The sequence below is a fragment of the Nerophis lumbriciformis genome, linkage group LG06 (genome assembly GCF_033978685.3).
Source record: "Nerophis lumbriciformis linkage group LG06, RoL_Nlum_v2.1, whole genome shotgun sequence".
In the NCBI taxonomy this organism is placed as follows: domain Eukaryota; kingdom Metazoa; phylum Chordata; class Actinopteri; order Syngnathiformes; family Syngnathidae; genus Nerophis; species Nerophis lumbriciformis.
This window is the reverse complement of record NC_084553.2, coordinates 36,204,137-36,226,642: the sequence shown is the minus strand read 5'-3', so window position 1 is coordinate 36,226,642 and position 22,506 is coordinate 36,204,137. Positions and strand designations below refer to the sequence as shown.

Sequence of the window (22,506 nt, the reverse complement as noted above, 5' to 3'; positions counted from 1 at the left end):
AAGTGCGCATGCAAGTGACGTCAAAGCCACATTGGGGCCACATTGGGGCCTGTGCGTGTTTACATTTGAGTCTGGTAAAAATTACATTTTACTTGCAGTGTAAACAGGCAGCTGGAAAAAAATCAGATCTCCAAAAAATCCGATTTAGCCCTCTTTGGCTTGCCGTGTAAACGTAGTCAAAGTCTTCTATTGTAAATATACAAATGACTGGGCATGTTTGTGTCAGCTGGGAATGCATGATATTATGAGTATACATGTTTTTGCTAGATTGTCTATAAGGAAAATTCTCTATTAGACTTTGAAAGCAGCAGTTTTGTCTTAAGACTGCCGCTCCAATAGAAGAGTAACAATTCTCGATGCTCCCCAGTGGCAGAGTTCAGGCTGTCGGCCTGTCGGCTGATGTGTAGAGAATGGTCTGAGAGGCTCTAGGCTGGTCTATGTGTGGCCCGGCTGGTCCAAGTCAGCAGTAATGACTGGCTTTGGCCAGCATGCCTGTTAATGTGAATGGGGTTACTCTAGGCAACACCTTTTCAGCTGGGTCCTATGAAGTCCCCAGTATGGTGGTCTTTGTCCACACAAGGGCTGTCCTCTCAGCAAAAGGGGCTTCTTTTTTGTGAGCACTATCAACTGGTGATGGATTATACCCACCCCCTTCATTCATTGGGACAGACACGGATGCATGCAAACATACACACACTCATGCTTTAGCAAGGACACCTAAGGTATTACAAGCGCATCAGCACACTATCTTGAACAATTGTGTCCTAGATGGATTAAATTTACACATACAAATAATACATACCGACAACATTCACTTTCACTGTCACACAACTTTGAAGCTAACTTTTCTGTCCTGATCACGATTTGGAGTTCAACAAAAGTTTTCACCAAATTCTTTTTTTTTTTTTTTTACATTGTCTTGGTCATTGTACCACCAAACATTTCGCATAGCCAACTAGTTTGCGCACGTATCATTCCGCAAACTTAAGTGCCCAAGCATAGAATCCATTGTGTCGGTCGACATAGTCTGAGTGCTTTTTTTATTTAGTACAATTGTAAAATAAGCCACCATGTGGCCAGAGAACATAGTGTGTGCCAGCTCTTTGATAAAGAAGGTGAGAAACACTATTACATTCAAGAAAGAACTCGTGGCAAAGTACAAAAGTACCATTCCTCTTTCCTCTACGTTCATTGCTGTACTATTTACTGTGGTATCTCAACTTAAAGAATGTTTTCAGATTGGAGCTGTCTCTCGACTAACTGTTATGCTTTAAGTTGCAAGCAAAAACTTGAGTTACAATGACCCCTACCATTATTTGGCGTAGCAAATGCCACAATAAATGTTAAAATGTTATCTACGCGGCGAACATTTATCCATAAATATATGGGAAAGCTGCTGAGGATGTGTTTGACAGAGAAACAGCTGGAAGGAGATACCGTAGAAGTCCACTCTTCAATGTAAATGCTGTACATTTTTATACAACTACTTCATAAAACTACTGTAGTTGTTAGTACTACATTCTATTGAATTGTTTTTTATACAATATTTATTTTTTTAAAGCATTTTACGTGATTAAATTGTGCTGGTTTTTTTTGTGGGGGGGGGGGGGGCAAGCACCAATTATTATTTGTATTTTTTTTTTTTTTTTTTTTTTTTTTTTTTTTCAAGCACCAATTAATTGCATAATTATTCTCCATAAAATGTTTTTGTGTTAATAGTTTTGGTTGTCTGGGATGGATTAATATGATTTACATTATTGCTTTATGAGAAATGTTTTCAGTTTTCGTACTATGCTGCTTTTGCCAGACCTTATTGAACGGAATACTATCAAAAACGGTATATATGTATTTTTAAAATTTGACGGCCATCACAAAAAATTTATTCTACACATTTACAATACAAAAATGGTGACATTTGGTGGTTTCAACAACTTGCATACCTTTTTCCCCCCTCCCATTCTGTATAGAGTGCAGTAAAACTCATATTCTCCTTTTAAAAAAGTATAATTAATCTTCCATAGCACTCTCATTCTAAAATGTGTTCAGTCCCTTATTTTTTGCTCTTCTTGTGCAAAGTGATTACACTCGTCCTAGTGCATGGGGTAGTCACTATGCAGGCTGACACAGTAACCTCCAGGTGACCTTTAGTTTTGTCAAACGTTATCCCTGTAAACTGAGTGAACTTCATCACAGTGCTGAAGAAAGGCATGTTCCATTTAGATGACTAAGTTTAGCAAATTTTGTCTCAAGCATGCTTGTTTGCAACACCTGCACATTGAAAGTGTGTGTGCGTGCGTGCGTGCGTGCGTGCGTGTTTGTCTGCTTGTGTTTGTACAATAGGTGAGAGTACACTCAGTGCAAGCATTATTCTTACATGACCAAAGCTCCACGGTATAATGCTCAAGCTCCTATTTTTGGGTGATTTGCAGTGTGTGAAGTGAAAGTGATCTTTTATTTACTGGGCAACAATATTAGAGCCTGCAAACACCAACAAAGTGGGCATTTTTTTTACTATCTAATTTCTTAATAAAATGACATGGTCAACTACTAGTCCGTCATGCATTTTAAGTTTTCAGACATTCTACTGAACTGCAAATATTTCCTGTAAACATACCCTAAATATTTCAGGATCAATATTATGCTATTTTTTTAAACCAGTATAAATAACTAATATTCCTAGTATTAAAACAATTGCTGCTGCTAGGGATGCCTTTCACATTTGAATCTATATGGTACCAATTCCCAGGACCTAGAATTGATACCGGTAATCAAAGGTCCCTTGAAAAAACGGAATCGTACCGTATTTAGAAACAAAAGTACGGCTTCTGTTTTAAGCTGTCAAGGGACGCACTTTGTCAAGTATTTTTATTAAGTGGCCAACAGAGCCGATTATTTTGTTTTCATGTTCCCAGGTTGGTGCGCCCTGTAAAAGAAAAAGGTAAATCGTGACTTCAAAGACCTGTTTTGACTCGGTAGTTTTGCCACAGTCGCCAACACGCACCGAGCAGGCATCTTGTCAGTGCAACAAATAACTAAAGTGAGTGTATAAAAGTTCAAATAACAGTGTTCTGCTGTCTATGGTTGCATTAAGCGCAACATTTATGCAAGCGTGTTTGTTTCGTTACTGAGTGCAGTTGGCTTGAGGTTGCACACGTCTTCATTAAATGAGGATAGTACACATCCAGTTAGCACTCTTTGGTAGTAAAAGAGAGGTATGTGACTTAAAACTATAAGTGTTGGTAATTTGTTCCACTTTAATGAGCTATGAGTGTATGTGATGCTTGTATTTAATGACAAATTACACAATATAGCATAAAAACAATACTCTCACTGAAGGGGCGATCTCATTCATAAATAAAGCACAATTGAAATGTCGACAGTCATATTTGTGAAACAAATATATCAAATCTCTTTTTGTCACAGTGGTTTTCATAGTGATGACAGTTGGAGATCTGCTCTATCATAAAGCTGCAGACTGAATGTATTCTGTTTTAAGTTAAGCAGGACATACCCCTGTTAAAGAAACATGTTTATGTTTATCAAGTTAAGCAGGAAATATTTCTATTTAAGACAAAACAAATTGTGCACTTATTTTCTTACTGTTCTTACTGTCACCAAGTTTTGAGCAAATCAATGACTTGCAGTCGAATAAAACATTTAAAAAACATTGCCGTGTGACATTCTAACTACCAAATTACATTTGTGTCCAAATATTAGGGTATTTTTTTTAAATAACTTTTTATTTATGCAAGCAAATAATAACTAGAGTGTGATTAATCTGATTTAAGAAATTAATCATTTGACAGCCCTTGTTTAAAGTATTGTTTTTATTACACACATGCTGTTTGATTGTAACATGCATCTTAGTTGCAGTTTTTATTACTGAATTTGGAGGTGTTGAAATTGCCACGTAAAATCAATCATGCTAATCTTCAGCATGGTTATGGTAAATTAGCATCGAGCTAATGCATTTTGAAATGTGGAGCCTGTCTGTACTTTTGAGCACCTTATTCTTGCTTTTTTGGCATGGGAAATTGTAACATTACTTAGGGGCTGTATTACTGAGTTCGCTTTGAGTGCTTGACTGCTTGTTTCTTGCCCAAGTGCTTGAGCCAGTGCCAACTAAGGTACCGTATTTTTCGGAGTATAAGTCGCACCGGAGTATAAGTCGCACCTGCCGAAAATGCATAATAAAGAAGGAAAAAAACATATATAAATCGCACTGGAGCCCGGCCAAACTATGAAAAAAACTGCGACTTATAGTCCGAAAAATACGGTAATCGAAATATGGCACCGTTTCAATATACGTGAATTGTACTAAGCAGTATTGACAGTACCTATAAATTCACCGAATCCGGTACCCATCCCTGGCTGCTACACAGTCAGCAAATACATGGGAAACTATTAAAGTCATAAATTACTGACCCCTTTCAACAGTATTTAATTGAATTATCCAAATGACAGTGTTATTTGATCTAATATTATGGTGTTGGAAAACTGATTGATCATCTGAATATCCTTGTGCACAAGTAAAAAAAAACATCTTGTTCAGATTAAAGAAACAAATTGCCGCACATACACTATTATTATCCGGTGCATTTAAGTTGGTGGATGTGATTTAGAGACTTCAAAAGGTCCAAAGCACTGACAAAAGAAGTGTCTCCAACCTAACCAGGAAGAAACTCTGAAAGATTCCCTTTACTACTTAGTATGTTGTAGTCCAGTTTGAGACAAACGACTCTCAGTTTAACAACCAGCACCTTCTAAACCAGTGTTGTTCAACCTTTTTTGAGCCAAGGCACATTGTTTGCGTTGAAAAAATCCAGAGGCACACCACCAGCAGAAATCATTAAAAAACTAAACTCAGTTGACAGTAAAAAGTCGTCGTCGCAATTGTTGTTACGACTTTAAACCATAACCAACCATGCATCGCTATAGCTCTTGTCTCAAAGTAGGTGTACTGTCACGACCTGTCACATCACGTAGTGACTTATTTAGAGTTTTTTTGCTGTTTTCCTGTGTGTAGTGTTTTAGTTCTTGTCTTGCGCTCTTTTTTTGGTATTTTCCTGTAGCAGTTTCATGTCTTCCTTTAAGCGATATATCCCGCATCTACTTTGTTTTAGCAATCAAGAATATTTCAGTTGTTTTTATCCTTCTTTGTGGGGACATTGTTGATTGTCATGTCATGTTCGGATGTACATTGTGGACGCCGTCTTTGCTCCACAGTAAGTCTTTGCTGTCGTCCAGCATTCTGTTTTTGTTTACTTTGTAGCCAGTTCAGTTTTAATTTCGTTCTGCATAGCCTTCCCTAAGCTTCAATGCCTTTTCTTTGGGGCACTCACCTTTTGTTTATTTTTGGTTTAAGCATTAGACACCTTTTTACCTGCACACTGCCTCCCGCTGTTTCCGACATCTACAAAGCAATTAGCAACTGGCTGCCACCTACTGATATGAAAGAGTATTACCCGATTACTCTGCCGAGCTCTAGACAGCACCAACACTCATTAACAACACATAATTTGCAGACTATAATTACTGGTTTGCAAAAAATATTTGTAACCCAAATAGGTGAAATTAGATCATCTCCCACGGCACACCAGACTGTATCTCACAGCACACTAGTTGAAAAACCTGCACTAAACGGCAAGTCAACATTAAAGGCACAGTGGTTGAAAAACACTGCACTAAACGGCAGTGTCAACATTAAAGGGACAATTTTAAGCACACTAGTTTTTGGTCAGGAGTCAAGTTTGAATGGGAACTCTCTCTAGAGTGTGGTTATTACAACACGGTGTCTATTTAGCACTAGAAAACCTGCTCTTACCAGATGTGTCAGAGATGCTTTAACCTGAGGACTTTCATAGTGAAATGTGTGTTGGATGGGTGGGAGGGCGCAAGAGGTCCCCCAGATAGTGCTGTCATAACCCATGCCTTCGCTCTCTTTGCTATGGGGCTATGTGTAGTGAAGGCAGCACTTAAATATGTTTGTACTCTACGCCCTCTATCCCGCTCCCTTTCCCCTTTGGCTCCATGTCACCCCAGGGGTAAGACCAGCACTCCCTGGCTGTGCCCAAGTCCATAACACCAACTAACCCCTCCCCCATGCTACCCACCACTGCTCGGGTGAATGTGCCCTCACCCCCCAACCCTGTCAACCTACAACGCCCACAGTCCATACCGACAGTGGCCTGCAAAGAGAAACAAAACAGATCTGAAAAGAGACCAAATGGCCCCACGCAGCGCTCCCTGTCAAAGGCCTTGACAGGCCCAAGCAGAAGCACCCCCCAGAGGAGGACCTCAGTTGAAGATGATGATGATGACGGCGATAACAAGTCAAGTTGTTATGTTACAGCGCACTTACACTTTGGCCCCTTGTTTGTCCGTTTGCTTATTCAGAAGCACTGTGGAGCTAACTGATTACCATGCATGTCATGTTTAGTAACATGACAGATGCTATCAAATGCTGTTTTACAATAGTCTATAGACCGTGAAGGGTAAGTGGACGGAGCGCAAGCTACCTACTCAAAAGAATAGCAATAGGGATTCTATTCATTTTTTTTAAATAAACCTGAAATATTTCCAACCAGCCAATTTCCTGTTAAGACCAGCTCACTTAAAATGAAAATCAGTTATTAGTCGCACATTCTTGCAGTATTTGAGAGCATAATTACACTTACCGGTAAAATGCTTAGTCTTCTTTCTGTCAGTCGAATTCGCCATGAAGCAGAAGACATTGCTGGCCTGTCTGGCGTATATCCCATTGTCATTATGAATGTTTCTTGGAATATTTTGGCTAAGGAAACAGGCGACCTCCATTTCCCAAGAATAGTATTTGGCTGTTTACTGTTAATCACAATGTGTATAATGACCCAAAAGAAGTAGACACTTCTTGATAACTACAAACTCTCCTCGTCTACAGAATCAGTAGACTGAAATAGTGAGAATGAGAATGGTAAATGAAATGATGTAAGACGATTCAACTTTAGAAATGACAAACACTTGGGGTCAACAGGTTATTCCTTATGCAAGGCCAAGGATCGTGTTGCGCTCTTTGTTACCACGAAAGAAGAGGAAGGTTGAGCTTCTCCGCTTTTGTTTGCTTGCAGGTGAGGTAAACTTACCCAAGTGACAGGATTTACACCAGGGCTCTTTCTGCAATTTTTTTCTGTCTAGCGGAAGTCTTCTGTGAAACAGCCGGGGTAAATAGGATGATGCTGTGCTTCTCAAATTGAAAAAGCACATCACCTCATTATGTGGGGGTTAAAGTTAACACTTGTTCCTATGAATCCAGCAAATGATTTTCCCACACAATAGGGTGTAATTTTATCGGCGTGAGGGATTATGGCACTGGGAGGTGGTTTAGTCAGCAGATAGAAGGGCAACTCTGGGAATGTGTGACAAATGTCAACTGTGAATGGTTGTACTACAATTTTGAGCTGCATATTTATGAAAGTATTCCAATGGTCTTCCTGTTGTCTGAGGGGTTGTAGTTGTCCTACAGTATGGAGTTTACTGACTTCATAAGTAGGGTTGGCTGATGATAGAGTAGAGCTTTTGATTCTATCGCCATATCGTGATAATGCATATTGATGACACATTCGAGATGTGTCCCAATGATTTGACAGCTTCAAGCAAACGAACGCATCCTCAATGCAATGTAGTATTCCTGCTAGCTGCTAACGTCCCTCCGCAGTGCAAAGCTGCTTCTAAGTCACTAATCATCGTCTCCATGGGGGCACATCACTTATGTTTCTTAAAGTTATCATCACTGAAGGACTGGCGACTAGCCGAAGTCAGCTGGGATAGGCTCCAGCTTAACCACGAACCTAATGAAGATAAGAGGTATATAAAATGGATGGCTGGATGAATGGAATATTTTAAGTATTAGCATCGGTAGGACCAATACTGCCTCTGTAACTACTTGGTATTCGAACAATATTTAAATGTATAGTATCGACCAAAACAAATGTAAATGATCTAGAAAACATAAGAAGCACTTAGTACATTTTAACAGAGGTGTAGATAGAACCATGTTACCACAAAAAGTAGCCAGTTTCTAATTGTAAATTAGCAAGTAGATTAGAAATAGTTGTGAGAAAATAAATAAATAAATGATAAATGGGTTGTACTTGTATAGCGCTTTTCTACCTTCAAGGTACTCAAAGCGCTTTGACACTACTTCCACATTTACCCATTCACACACACATTCACACACTGATGGAGGGAGCTGCCATGCAAGGCGCTAACCAGCACCCATCAGGAGCAAGGGTGAAGTGTCTTGCTCAGGACACAACGGACATGACAAGGTTGGTACTAGGTGGGGATTGAACCAGGGACCCTCGGGTTGCGCACGGCCACTCTCCCACTGCGCCACGCCGTAATATAAAATAATACAACCGGAAATGACTCAATATGTTACCGCATGCATCAACAGGCAAACTAGGAGCCTTTATAACACGTTTTGAAATAGTTATATTTTTAAATTAGATACCAAATATTTTATTCTGATATATATATATATATATATATATATATATATATATATATATATATATATATATATATATATATATACTGATATATATATATATATATATATATATATATATATATATATATATATATATATATATATATAATTGTGTGTGTATATATATATATATATATATATATATATATATTTATATATAATTATTGCAAGAGGCTGCAATATATGTTGCAATATAGATTTTAAGCTATATCGCCCATCCTTATTCATTAATATACAATGTGATTGTCCCTCATTTCACTCACTTCATATTTTTTAAGAACTTGTTTACAGAAGAAATGGCGACTACAATGGTTTGGTAAATATCGTGTCACTTCCATCAGCATGCTCCTGCCCTAGCTAATCTGATTTGAACGGCCAGACCGGTCGTCATGTGTTCCCAACAAGGTGTTGGGTTTCCCATAGTTTTAAGATTTACAGTGACATGGGCCATTTGAAAGTCTGGCCAAAACACTATGGGAGAAATGACTCGTAAAAAATTAGCACCTAATACTCTGGTCATTAGCAAGCCGTTACCACTGGTGGAATGCCTTTGATGGCGCTGCTCTGTGTGTAGGTTTCTTTTTAAGCTCTTGCAGGAAAATGTCAGTTTAAGACTGTGAATATAATGTATGCATACTAAATCATGAGTTAATAATTGTAGAATAAACAGCAGTGATGCTGTGCATTTTCTGAACCATTAAACAATAATTTAATCCCAACAAACATCCTCCGCTGTATACGGACATCAAGCAGTATGAAACGTCATATTCCTTAAGAAGAGGCTCTTTGGGTTGATTGGTAAGCTGAATGGAATTGTCCATTGTGGGGTGATATTGGTAACCCTCTTAGGCAAATCTAGTCTGCGGGCTGGCCCCGAGGGCTCATTTCAAGTGCTTAGCGCTCGTTTGGAGCTTTGTCACCTCTCAGCCTGTTGCCAGCATGCCCCCCCCCCCCACCCCCCAGCCCCCTGGCCGCGCAACGGAGCTGAACTGCAGGGAGGGAGCTCCAACATCACACTTTCTAACATACAGTCGCACTAATAAAGTGGCTCACATCCACATTCACGTTTACTCCGCTCTGCATCCAATGGTCTAATTTCGAGCCGTCCGCTCATATCCAGCATCCCCCGCCTAACCTCAGTTTCTGCACCCCCACCAAGGTTGCCAGGCAGCCGGGAAAGACTTCTCTCACCCATACACCCCACGATGCCTCTGAGGGTTTTCCGGATGTCCTTGTTTACACCATGGAGCGTGCAGGTCGTTGGGAAGCATATTCCCAGACTGCGCGTCTTAAACCCTCTACTGACCCCCGTTAATTTGGTGTCCGTACAGGCCTGGCCTCTCACCTTTAGCGACACCTGCTCATTACATCTGTGTAAGCTTGCAGTATTGGTGACGGGCAGTAACTAGCTCGGCTTTCCCTGAATGTGCCAAGCCGATCGATTGGTTTTGTCTGCTCCTCCCTCCCAACTTTGATGTTACCATTGATTGTTCTCATGTGCCCCTGAAATCGGAGGTTAGAGGAGCTGAGCCGCACTTCTGGATTGCTTTGACCTTCGCTCTGCACATGCTCAGTGGGCCCGCAGAGCCCAGAGACAAACACACGCAGCCAAGCCAGGACCGTGAGTGCGTGACAGCCAGACAATGATGTGATGTGTGATATATTTTTTTTTACTCCCTACACCCTCTGAGGATGATGTATATGTGATTGATTTTCCTCCATCCCCGCTCGCTCTCGGGTTTCCGCTGCAGTGCACTAAGCAGGACTGAGTCCAGGCTTGATCAATGCATTGTTTTTCTGTTTCAATTACACTTGACTGAGCTAACGACACGAAAGGTTACGCAGGTGAGGTTTGGCAGAGGTTGGAAGCAGTAGCGTCTGGAGGCCCCCTCAAGGCCAATATGTGAGTTTGCAGAGGAAGAGCGGGGATCGCAGTGTGAGATGAAATATTTTACTAATTTATCATCCGTAGAACATGCTAGTTTTTTAGTGGGAATTTTCCACAAGCCGTTTTGGGGTACCATTTTATAGGTTTTAAAGGATCTGTTTTTCCTTTCCTCTGTCACCAAAGGGGTTGGTTTTATTTGATGTATGATGAGTATGTTTCAAGACCATCTGCATGTGAAAAGTGATGTAAATAAATTGTGTTGTGAATTAGACTATAAAAAAAACAACTTTTTTACAAGACATATTGTTGGACAAATAAAACAAAAAAAAAGGGACAATAGGAATCTTTATCAGTGAAATAGCAACTGATAGATTGTAATATAAAAAGTAGGGCTGCACGATTATGCCTGAAATAGTAATCACAAATATTTTCGTCAATATTGAAATCATGATTATTTACTGTTAATTAAAACATATTTTATTGCACTTTTTGTTTTAAACAAACAGTAACTTTGCTTTCATTTTAAAATGAAACTGTAAAAGCAATTCAGGGCAGCACAGTGGAAGAGGGGTTAGTATGTTTGCCTCACAATACGAAGGTCCTGGGTTTGATCCTGCACTCGGGATCTTTCTGTGTGGAGTTTGCATGTTCTCCCTGTGCTTGCGTGGGTTCCCTCCGGGTACTCCGGCTTCCTCCCACCTCCAAAGACATGCACCTGGGGATAGGTAGATTGGCAACACTAAATTGGCCCTAGTGTGTGAATGTGAGTGTGAATGTTGTCTGTCTATCTGTGTTGGCCCTGTGATGAGGTGGCGACTTGTCCAGGGTGTACCCCGCCTTTCGCCCGAATGCAGCTGAGATAGGCTCCAGCACCCCCCGCGACCCGAACGGGACAAGCGGTAGAAAATGGATAGAAAAGCAATTCTTTATTAATACAATAAAATGCACAAAAGACAAAGGGCTAACTAAAATAAATATGCCATTGCACAGTGCTAAAAAAAGGCAAACAAGTGAAAAAGTACGATTATGCACAAAAGGCACATACTACGGAACACATTATTTGCACTGCTCGCAGTATATAGGACATATGTCTTTGGCCAAATAAAATGTAATTACGTCAGGTATTTTGGTGTGTCTTTGAAGAGTAGATGGATACGAGGTCCCTTGGTGCACGGTTGATGTTACGGTCGTATTTTGGGCACCCCCGCTTTTGTAGCTTTTCATCGGAACTTTGCGCCTGTGGCGGGCGGTTGAGAAAAGGAGGAAAGTGTTGGTAATGCTTATTGTGTCTCCGCAACTCAGTAATTCGATTAGATGTGCACACCAATGCAGCGTTGTCATGCCACTCGTGGCATTTGTTGTAACTTGGTTGAACCGCGCGGGAGTATTTCTGAGTTTTGAGAAACGAGCGGTAGTGCCAAGAGAACGGCGAGGCGTGCCATCGTGTCCCAGATTTAATTGCATGCCTGTTGATACCCTGTGGGTAACTCTGCGGGATTGAAGGGCGCCGATGTAATAATGCATATATTTTTCCTAATATTTTCAGCAGCTACTGGCTGATCTACCTTCAATCTCTGTTGTCACTCACTTTTACTCGCTCTGACATCAGTCCACTGTCTAGACACACAACACACGGTGTGTTCAGTGACCATGGTAAAAATTAACATCATAACACACTAACATACACATTAACGCCAGCAGGTAGTTACATTATGAATGGCTTTACATAGTTTATTACTTGCACACTATTGACTCAAAATGCACCAAAAATTTGGCCGGAAAAAGACGTATTCTAATCACCGGAACAGCGCTCCCAAAACCGATGTTGTGATGACGTAAGGCGTACGCACAGGGTTGTCTGGAGCGGAGGCAGCGTGCTCGCGCTGTAGACGTACTTTAATATATTTGTGATATACCCGCGGATAGCGATCTTCACAATTTAAGATGTCACTGGCGGCTTTTAATGAGAGAAAGGCGCGAAGCAAGTGTGACGTCAGGCACTCTGCATCTTGCTTTTCGTTGCGTACATGGAGCGACAGAAGGAAATAGTCTCTAAACATGAGTACATTATATGTGTTGCCAGTCCTTTTTATTAAAGAGTGACTAAAAGGATTGGAGAAATCTCTAAAAAAAAAAAAAACAGAAAAAAAACAATCTCAACAAAGGAAAATAGAACAAAACGATATTATGTAAGAAAAAATATGTTAGTACTATATTTAAGAATAATATATTTGTTTTAAATGTATATTCCGTTGTTTCTGCCTTTTTAAAGAATATATGCACCATAGCAAATCGTGGGATGACGTCATATCGACCACGCCTCGAATCACGCCCCACCACCTCAGGTATTTTGGCGATTTAGGCAAAAACCTGACATTAACAAAATGAAAATGTCTTACATTACGATCATGTTTTGTCAGAGATGTTTTCTAATGTTATTCTGTGATATTTAGGCCTAAAGGAAGGCTAGTACATCAGTTTAGGAATATGGGTGGGTGGGAGGTTGGGGTTCTGGCTGGCTGAAATATTGTGTAAATTATTTTATAACATGTTCTGGTCGAGTCCTCAGTTACATAATGATTAGAAGGCTCAATATTGCATTGTAATAATTAATAGAGAAGGTTAAACATTGTCATGCAGCAATATGAAGACCATTAACTTGTACAACATGTAATGTACAGAATATCAAAAGCATTTATTCAGGGAGAAATTTCACAGATTACAGCTGGGATAGCGGCCCCCCCCTTAAAATTATCTGTCGAAGCTACACTTGTTAATGATGAAAAATTATACCTACCTTTGATTATCGCAATTCATTTTGAGTTAACTATGAACAAAATGCGATTAATCGCGATTAAATATTTTAATCGTTTGACAGCCCTAATAACAATACAATATACTTTGTCTGTTAGCAAAATTTTGCACATATATAATAACATGTATTAAATGTTAGTTAATTAATCAAATATCTTGAGGGGATGAGGGGCTCAAATATACACAACCATAACGATAAATGAAATAGCTAAATACAATTATTGAAAAACAAAGTTGCACTTCAATATTGAACATGTAGACAGAGGTAGAGTTGTACATTACTTAACTGACAATCAAGTTAGGACCTTCTTAAACAAAAGTGAAAAGTAACATTAGAAACACTACAGTTTAAACAGATGTATTAACAGGCCATATGCAAAACAAAATAAAGTTTGGCAGATTCCGAGTAAGGAACACCAACATGAAAGCACTTTAAAAAAATGCTAGTTTTATAACAGTATTAAATGGCAGAATGTCTTCGGCGATGTATGTCTGTGAGCGCACACTATTTTCAAGATTCAAGATTGTTTATTGTCATATGCACAGTTAACCAGACAGTTTGCCGTACAATGAAAATCTTACTTTGCTAGTCCACCCTTCACACGGTACTTAGCTAAAAATCCATCCATCCATCCATTTTCTACCGCTTATTCCCTTCGGGGTCGCGGGGGGCGCTGGAGCCTATCTCAGCTACAATCGGGCGGAAGGCGGGGTACACCCTGGACAAGTCGCCATCTCATCGCAGGGCCAACACAGATAGACAGACAACATTCACACTCACATCCACACACTAGAGCCAATTTAGTGTTGCCAATCAACTTATCCCCAGGTGCATGTCTTTGGAAGTGGGAGGAAGCCGGAGTACCCGGAGGGAACCCACGCAGTCACGGGGAGGACATGCAAACTCCACACAGAAAGATTCCAAGACTACTCAGGACCTTCGTATTGTGAGGCAGAAAATAAAAATTTATATACAAGGCACAGTAAGTAACATAACATTATTGCACATTCTGATTGACAGTCAACATTATAAATATGGAGGTGACATTTGGTCACAGCAGCAGTTAAAGTGTCTTTATTGATCAAAGGTGAAAAGTGTCTACAGTGATGGTTCACAGTAGACACTTTTCACCTTTGATCACTAAAGACATATTGCATATTTTGCGCTGTTTGCTTACACTGACTTGTCTGTCACCTGGCTTCTTCACTCAAAGCAAAGTGTGCGAAGTGAGTTTGGACTGTCGAGTGTTTGTATTTCAAGTGGGCGTTGTTGTAGTCGCGCACATTCGGTAAGCAGGCGTCTCGGTCTTTATAGGCTCATCTTAACTGAATTGTTCTCACATTGGTGCGGTGGAATTTGGTTTTGTGTTAATTTTGTTCTTGTTTGCTGCTACATGCTAACTAGTTGCACTGCTTGATGCTAGCCTGCGAGTGGCCCCGCCTCGCCTCGCCAAGAGTCAAAGACACTTAATGAGGACAAAATGATTCACCCCCTTCTTTTCTTACCGCTATGGTACAAACGCGCATAGCCGCTAAAAGTGACGGAAGCGTGAATGCTCTTGAAACATGCACATGGCGATTTATCGACGCTGGAAAACTTACCGACCGACTATCATTTTCATTTATCGTCGGTTAATTGACCTATCGAATATTGGCCCAGTCCTAGTTTTGGGTCAAGATAGTAAATACAATTGACTTGACTTGCAGTTGGGTCGAGCTGCTGCTCCATGGATTGGTCAATGAGAGTTGCCACTTTTATTAGCTTTAAGCACACTAGCAGGTATTTTTATCTTAATTGTTGCACTAGTGTTGCGTCACACCATTTTCTTAGCAGATGTGGCAATTAAACCTACAGTACAAAACAGAAGCCACATGGTTTATTATTCCAAACCATACTACCACCATTCTTAGTCCTGTGTAACCCTACCTACACCACCCTACATTAAATTATAGCTCCTTCCCAGTCTCTCAGTAGTCACCTGTCCAACATAATCGGCTGGGTCGCATAAAGACGGCTGCTCTTGTTTCAACCCACAAAGGACTTGAGTTCACAGAAAGCAGACCTCTTGAGTTTGACGCCTCCATGATCTGTTGGTCACAGTAGCAGCAGAAATAGGAAAAAACTCCATCACAGCCCTGAACATCAGCAACGTGTGACTACGTTTTGTAGTTTTGAGTCTTTAGATCCCTGTAAAAACAGCACAGAGCAAAAGACGGAAGGAAAAGGTCTACCCTGGAGGGATGAAGAGCATTGCGTAGTCCTGAATTATATCTTAATAATGATGCTGTTAAAGCCTGTACCCAAACACCTACTCATTAGGAAAGAGATAAGTATCTGTGGGAGTCTCCTAAAGCTGCATGTCTGGAGGGGGTAAGGACACAGTGGGCAGAGGAGCTTTACAGGGATAGGCTGAGGGGGGGGTAGTCATAGGGGGCATGTGGGATGCAGGCTTTGACCAGAAGGTTTCAGATGTCATGGCAGATTCTTTCAGGGGCAAATTACAGGGTTTACCGCCTCTTGTACCCAGGATGCCTTCATTCTGATTCCTCTGTAGATGCTCAGGCTGGCCAACAGCGTTGACACTTCACTCTCAGAGCCTCTTCAACACTTTGTTCACAAGAGGGCCATCGGGCGGCTTTTCTGAAGAGAGCAGTGTAGCCCCGCTTAGGCTTTATAGCAGTTAGCGTGTTAGTCTTAGAGGGCTTTACGAGTGGCCCTCATTAACCTCTTTGCGTCTTTGTGCTCTGAGTTGGCACAGGGCTGCTCGGCAGATAAGCTTTGCTGTGAAACAAGTTACTCAGCTAAAAACCTCCAATCCAGTGACTCCCAACAGTTGTATCTGTCAGCTCATGTGCTTTTTCCATGCATGTTTTTTCTTGCCTTCTTACGGTGCATTTTTAAAACAACCTAATAATTCATGAAAACTCCATACAAAAAACTAACCTGCAAAAGCCACTCAAAACTAAGTAACACGGATGGAAATTGATAAGATTTTTACAATTTCGATTTTCGATTCAGCTTAATGATTACATTCTTTATTGATTCTTATTTGGACAAAAGATAAAGGATAAACAAGTTGATTGGTGTATATATAGTGTATAGATATATACGTTAGGTCAGGAAAAAACACAAGAGGCTTTCATCCCTACAAGCCTGTGTCACAGGTTTCCCTGCTTTTCAGGGGATCCCCTCTGTGATTTTTCCTGACCTAACGTATATTCCGCTCTACCTCGATATTGAGCACTGTATAACCTATAAACCACAGAAACCTCGACTATAGTATATATACTGTATATACATACATACTGTATAACCAGCGTTGGCGCTGTGCGTGGTGGCGCACCCACTGGCCTCATTAAGGTAATCGTGAACATAACTGGTAAATGAGTCCTAGGTCAGTACTGGGTAGTATATTAGTAGTAGTAGTCTTATTCAAAAAAACATCCAAACCACGTTTGAAAACCATTCACTAATTCATTGCAAAAACTGAAATCTATGCACTTCAAATCAAGTTCAGAAATACCTATTTTTCAATGGAAGCTAAACCAACAAAACACAAAGAAGAAATAGAGCCAAAAAGAGGGAAGAGGAACTCATTTGTTTGTCTTTGGTTTGGATTGATAGTTGTTGTTGTTGTTGTTTTTAATAGTCTAATATTTAGCAAAAAAGTGTGAGGCTGACAATATGCTTATAGTTGTGCAAATCTGGGCTGATGTTTGGTTTCTTGAGTGTAAGATTTTGCTATAAGTGTAATACTTTTCATTGTAGTATTTCAGCGATCCTAAAAAACTGTTAAAAGTCAGACACTGACCAAACAACGATAATCTGCAAAACATACCACCAACAAGTCGACTTAAACACAAAATAAACATTGATTGATTGATTTGTCTGTTCTATCACCCAAAGACACGGCATGAAAACCAGTACAGAGACAGTCCATGCACTAAATTCGTCTGAGTTCTCAAATAGTTCGGCTCTCAAGAAGCATCTTACAACCCATGGAAAAACCTTAAAAGGGAACTGCACTTTTTTGGGAAGTTTGCCTATCATTCACAATCATTATGAAAGACATGAGGACAGATGTTTTTTTTTTTTTTTATGCATTCTAGATATTAAATAAATGTAAGTAAAAGTCTGCTTACAGCGGAGCCAATGGGAGCTCCACTATTTTGCCCATAAAATCCGATAAATAACCATTCCAAAAGTGCCAACAATACTCCATTTACATTTCGTGACTTGAATATTACCCAAGTATTAGTGATATTGTTATTATAAGTGCTAACACAGACTTACTATTTATACCAGCGACGTGATCACTTTCATGTGTCCCAATGTTTAGATCATCGAGTGGTCTGCTGCTTTCTTGCTTCCCTGCTCCCTGTAAGTTTATTGTAGATCATAAATCATGCATCTCACTTGGACAGAAGGTGGCTGGTGATATAATCCGATAAGGTTGGGACACTTTGACAGCCATTTCAGGACATGGAACTGGTGAGAGCGACACAAAGAGCGCTTGTAGAGGAGACTGTTTATTTGCTTCACACATTAAAAGGATGGAACATTTTGAAGTGCAACGATGGAAGAAAGAAAGAAACTGAGATTTATTTAAGAAGATAGCTAAGGAAATGTAGAATGCCGGCTTAATTCGGACTCCCGAACGAAATACGAATGAGATGAAAGATAATGAAGCAGGTATATTAAAGGCGAACATTAAAGCGTACACAGACCTCTTAATGCTATATTTGTGCACTTCAAACTGATTAGCGATAACTCTGTATTCCACACAACTGGCAGGACATTCCTGAACAATAGCAACCTTCATCTGGAACACTATTGGCCGGGGAACGATCGGTATTTCCTTCGGGTGTAAAACTCCTTCCATCAATCCACAGAGTCTTATGAATGAACTCCAAGACATTCGAAAGCTTTATTTCCATAATTTTCTGGCCAAAAATTCCTTCGAAACAACTCTCTCCCGCCGGCCTTTCTTTGTTTCGGACCTGCATCCGCACCGATACATTCTTGGTAGTAGCATCATGTTCGTAGCGCAATCTAGGATGTCTATGAATGTACTCATTCATCCAGGTCATTGTAATCTCAGGGCATTCAATCAATCGTAACTGGACTGTTAGGTTTGTCTTAAAAGACGTTTCGCCTCTCATCCGAGTAGGCTTAATCAGTTCATGCTCATAGACTTAGATTAGTTAGATTTAGTCTTCGACTTAGATTGGTCAGATCTAGTCTAGCGGCTGGTGCCAATACCTCAGTTAAGCTTCATCAGTTCATGCTCATAGTCTTAGACTAGACAGATCAAGTCTAGCGGCTGGTGCCAAAACCCCAAATATTTATACTCCAAAAACCAGGAGGGTGTGCCTGGATGGTTTCGCCCCACCGTAGTGAAAAAACAACTGCTTTGATGCAAAACAAGCAATCCTACTGTCAAAGCCAACAACAGTTGTTGAAGTGTAATTTCCCCTTGTTAGCATTGAGGTATTGTGTGACAGAACGATCGCTGTGGATCGACTACTACCAGTCCAAAATAGTCAGAATCACCCACGTTAGTATTCCATTCAGTTGTAAACAAATGGCACAAAAAAACCTTTTGGTCACCAGAAGGTTTCAAACTCGTGTTCGAAAAATGTTGTTATTTGTTGGGGGCTAAATTGCAGAGTCTTTTAAGAATGGTTGAAAGGACAGTGTTATATGTGGGAAGCAGGTGGTGTCGCAGACCACCTCCTCTGTTCAGGGATGTTTTTTTTAACCTTGACATAGATGGTTTCCCTCACTCCTCTTTCGTACCATCCGTCCTCCCTGTCCAGTTTCTGTACATTTGTGTTCTCAAGGGAGTGCTGTTTCTCTCTTTGGTGCAGGTAGACAGCTAACTCTTGGCCTGAAGAGTTTGCCTGTCTAAGCTGTGTCATGCGTTGTTTTAGTGGTTGTTTTGTTTCCCCAATATATGAATCAGTGCTTTCATCATTACACTGGAAAGCATACGCCAGATTGTTTTTGTGGGTGTGGGGTGTCCAGTCTTTAGGATGCACCAGTCTCTGTCTCAGGGTGTTGCCTGGTTTGAAGTGTACTGGGATGGGGGGTTGGTTAAAAATTATTCTGAGTTTCTTAGATAGACCTGATACACATGAAATGACAATATGTTTGCGTCTGTCACCTTTTTCTTCCTCATCCACTCTGTTGGTGTTATTTCTGGAACTCGTTGCACTTTTCACAAACGACCAGCTGGGATAACCTTGATGTTTTTGTCCACTGAGGTAATGTGCTCGGTGAAGGCTAGCACTTCTTGGTTTCTGATTTTCACCCATGTGTCATCCACATATCTCTACCAATGACTTAGTGCTGTTCCCTTAAAATATTTCTCATGTCCTCCATGTAAAGGTTTGCCACTATTGGGGATACAGGTGATACCATGGCACAATCATGTTTGTGTCGGTAAAACATTCTCATGAATTGAAAGTATGTAGTGTTAAGGCAAAGTTCCAGCAAAAGGCAAATCTGTTCTGGGGTAGTGTGGATCTATCCTGTAAGGTGTGATCTCCAGGTAAACGTTGCCTCACTGTCTCTACTGCAACCTGGGTTGGAATACAGGTGAACAGGGAGGTGACTAGATCTGACCAGTCTAAGACTAGATATGACCAATCTACGTCTATGAAATTTAACTGATGAAGCCTACTCGGATGAGAGGCAAAATGTCTTCTAAGGCAAACCAAGCAATCTAATATAATTTGTTGATTATTTCTGCTATTAAACATCAGCATAGCCATTAGAGACGTGATATTTGTAATCTGTGCCAATATTACAGCGGACATCAGGTACAAAAGAGCTAGGCTATTGTAGGAGCCGCAGATGTCTGGTGGGACATCATAGGTTAACCGGAAAAGCATTACCGGTACATGTATCCATGCTAAAAGAAAATGAGCAATAAAACGAACTGTTTGAGAAATTAGACTAATTTAGTGCATGGACACATAGGGAGTGTTAAAATGTGACAAAATACGAATGTTACCTTAAAACCACAGAGTGACAAATAAAATCTATTATTTTTATTATAAAAAGAATAAGACACCAAACAAGCCTGACAGTTGATGTCCATAGGCACCGTTTACGACCACCAGACATATCATTATAGGTTGTTATTGCTTTATTTGAATATAGTAGATAAGTTAAGGAACTAAAGTATTGCCCAACTGAGGCATTAAACTTCAGGGATTAAAATGTGTTTGTGTCTATTTTGGGTGGAGCTGTTGAAAAAAAATCATGCCTAAAGCAAACAATTTGGCCAGTGCCATGTTGATAGTATTAAAAATGTGAAAATTATCCATCTGAAGTACACTTATTAAAGATTTTTTTGTAAACTATTGATTGTGATTAATTATGAATTAGCTATAAACAAAATGTGATCAATCACATCTAAATATTTAATCAAGAGACAGTCCCATAGAACATTTTGCGTGAAGCAGCACATGTAAAATGACAATCTTCAATGGAATTGGCACTTTATATAAAAATGTTTACCGCAAATGTATTCTTAGCCCCTTCTTGTTCCATCAATGACAAGAATATATTGGTCAATTTTTCCCAATAGTCTTATTTTCACCAGCGGCGCACAGTGTAAGTTCTGCCAGGAGCAACAGTAACTATGTTAGACTTGTTTTTTTGCACTAAAAACATTCATTATTGAACTGTTTCCCATTAATTTGTTTCGATACTAATTTTCTACCGCTTCAAGTTTGATTTAAAAAAGCATAAAGTTTGAAAACATTTTGGGAGGGGCCCTCAAAATTCAATTCAATTTAGCCTGGGGTGGTTCCCGAGAGATTCACATTACTGGTATAAGATCATTAAAAAGGCACTTTTGCATAAAACAACAGCTATGGAAACTCTTTGTCTTGTCACTACAACACCGGCATGGAAACAGGTGTTCAAAACATCCTTAAAGAAAATGATTACATTTGAATCAATGTAGTCTAATGCATATTGCTACATTTAAATGTTTGCAATTCTATGCTCCCTGTTGGCAAAATAAACTGCCCAAAAAGTTAGTTTTCTTGTGCAAACTGTCCCATAAAGCATCTTTTTGGTCATGTAGCATACTCAACACTTCAAAACAACTCCATTCCCACACACACACACACACACACACACACACACACAGCTTCCCTGAGACATATCAGCGCTAAAGCTCTCTGAAGCATTTAGCAACACACTAGCAGTGCTGTGCAGAGTGCTGAAGCATCTAATGCAATTTCAAGGCAACATGACTCTGTGAATAAACATCTCTGAAGGCGACCATCTACTGTACGTAGATCCACTGTGGAAGTGGGGTTTTTTTGCCACTTGATCTAATAATCCGCCCACCCTTCTCTGCTCTCTCTCTTCCTGATTTGTGTAGCGACTACATTTGCCTCCTGACTTGTCTGAGACGGCGAGTCGTGTGAGCAGGGTGGAGCTGGAAGGAGCCTCCATGGTGACTTCAAGCTGTGGCTCAGGTACCAAACACCTGGATTTTTAGAGCTACTGACTCCCAGGTTGCTACAGGCAACCAAAGCTTCAGCTCCTCCGCCTTGGCGACCTGGTTGCTCTCCTGTCCATGTGATGCCCCGGCACGCTAAGTTGCATATCATATCATATTTCAAGCTTCTTTTTCTAGTTGTCACACACAATAAAACATTGTCAAACCTTTTTTATGTATTATTATGTTTTATGTCACATTTCAACATTTTATTCTAATATTAATGGTCTTATTCATATTCATATGAATAAGACGAGTATTAAATTCATCCCTTCATATTGAGACATACAAACAAAAAACAAATAGTAAGACTGAATTGTCAAAAGGCATAATGCGTGTATTATGCACATCATAAAGTGTAAAAATAAGTTAACCAGCATTCATATTTAGACATGGACAACAAACAAAGGATTTAGATAAATGTGGAAACTGTTAAGTGCTTTTCAAGTGTAAAAATAAGTTATGCACTGTTCCTAACCTTGTCAAAAACCACAAAACACAAACAGCTCATGCAAGTTTTCAAGTATAAAAAGAAGTTAACCACTAGTCAAAAATTATGAAAAAACAAAACCACAGTCCTAAATGACATACTCGAGTGTATAAATAGCATTTTAAGTGTAAAAAGAAGTGAACCACTGTAAAAGCAACAAAACATCAGTCTTCAATGGTATATGTTAGTGTAAAATTGGTATTGTAAGTGTATAAAGAAGGTACTAACTGGTCAAGAATGATCAAAACAACAAAACCAC

At 39.9% G+C, this 22,506-nt stretch overlaps 1 protein-coding gene across 1 annotated transcript in view; it reads left to right on the top strand.

Annotated features, from left to right (window-relative positions):
- elp4 (elongator acetyltransferase complex subunit 4) overlaps positions 1 to 21,927 on the top strand; it is a 155,796-nt gene extending 133,869 nt beyond the window's left edge. Inside the window, exon 10 of the mRNA XM_061964238.1 lies at positions 21,638 to 21,927. Coding sequence (XP_061820222.1) covers positions 21,638 to 21,757 — 120 coding nt within the window. The 3' untranslated portion in view covers positions 21,758 to 21,927. The remainder of the gene's footprint in view (positions 1 to 21,637) is intronic.
- The last annotated feature ends 579 nt before the right edge of the window (positions 21,928 to 22,506 follow it).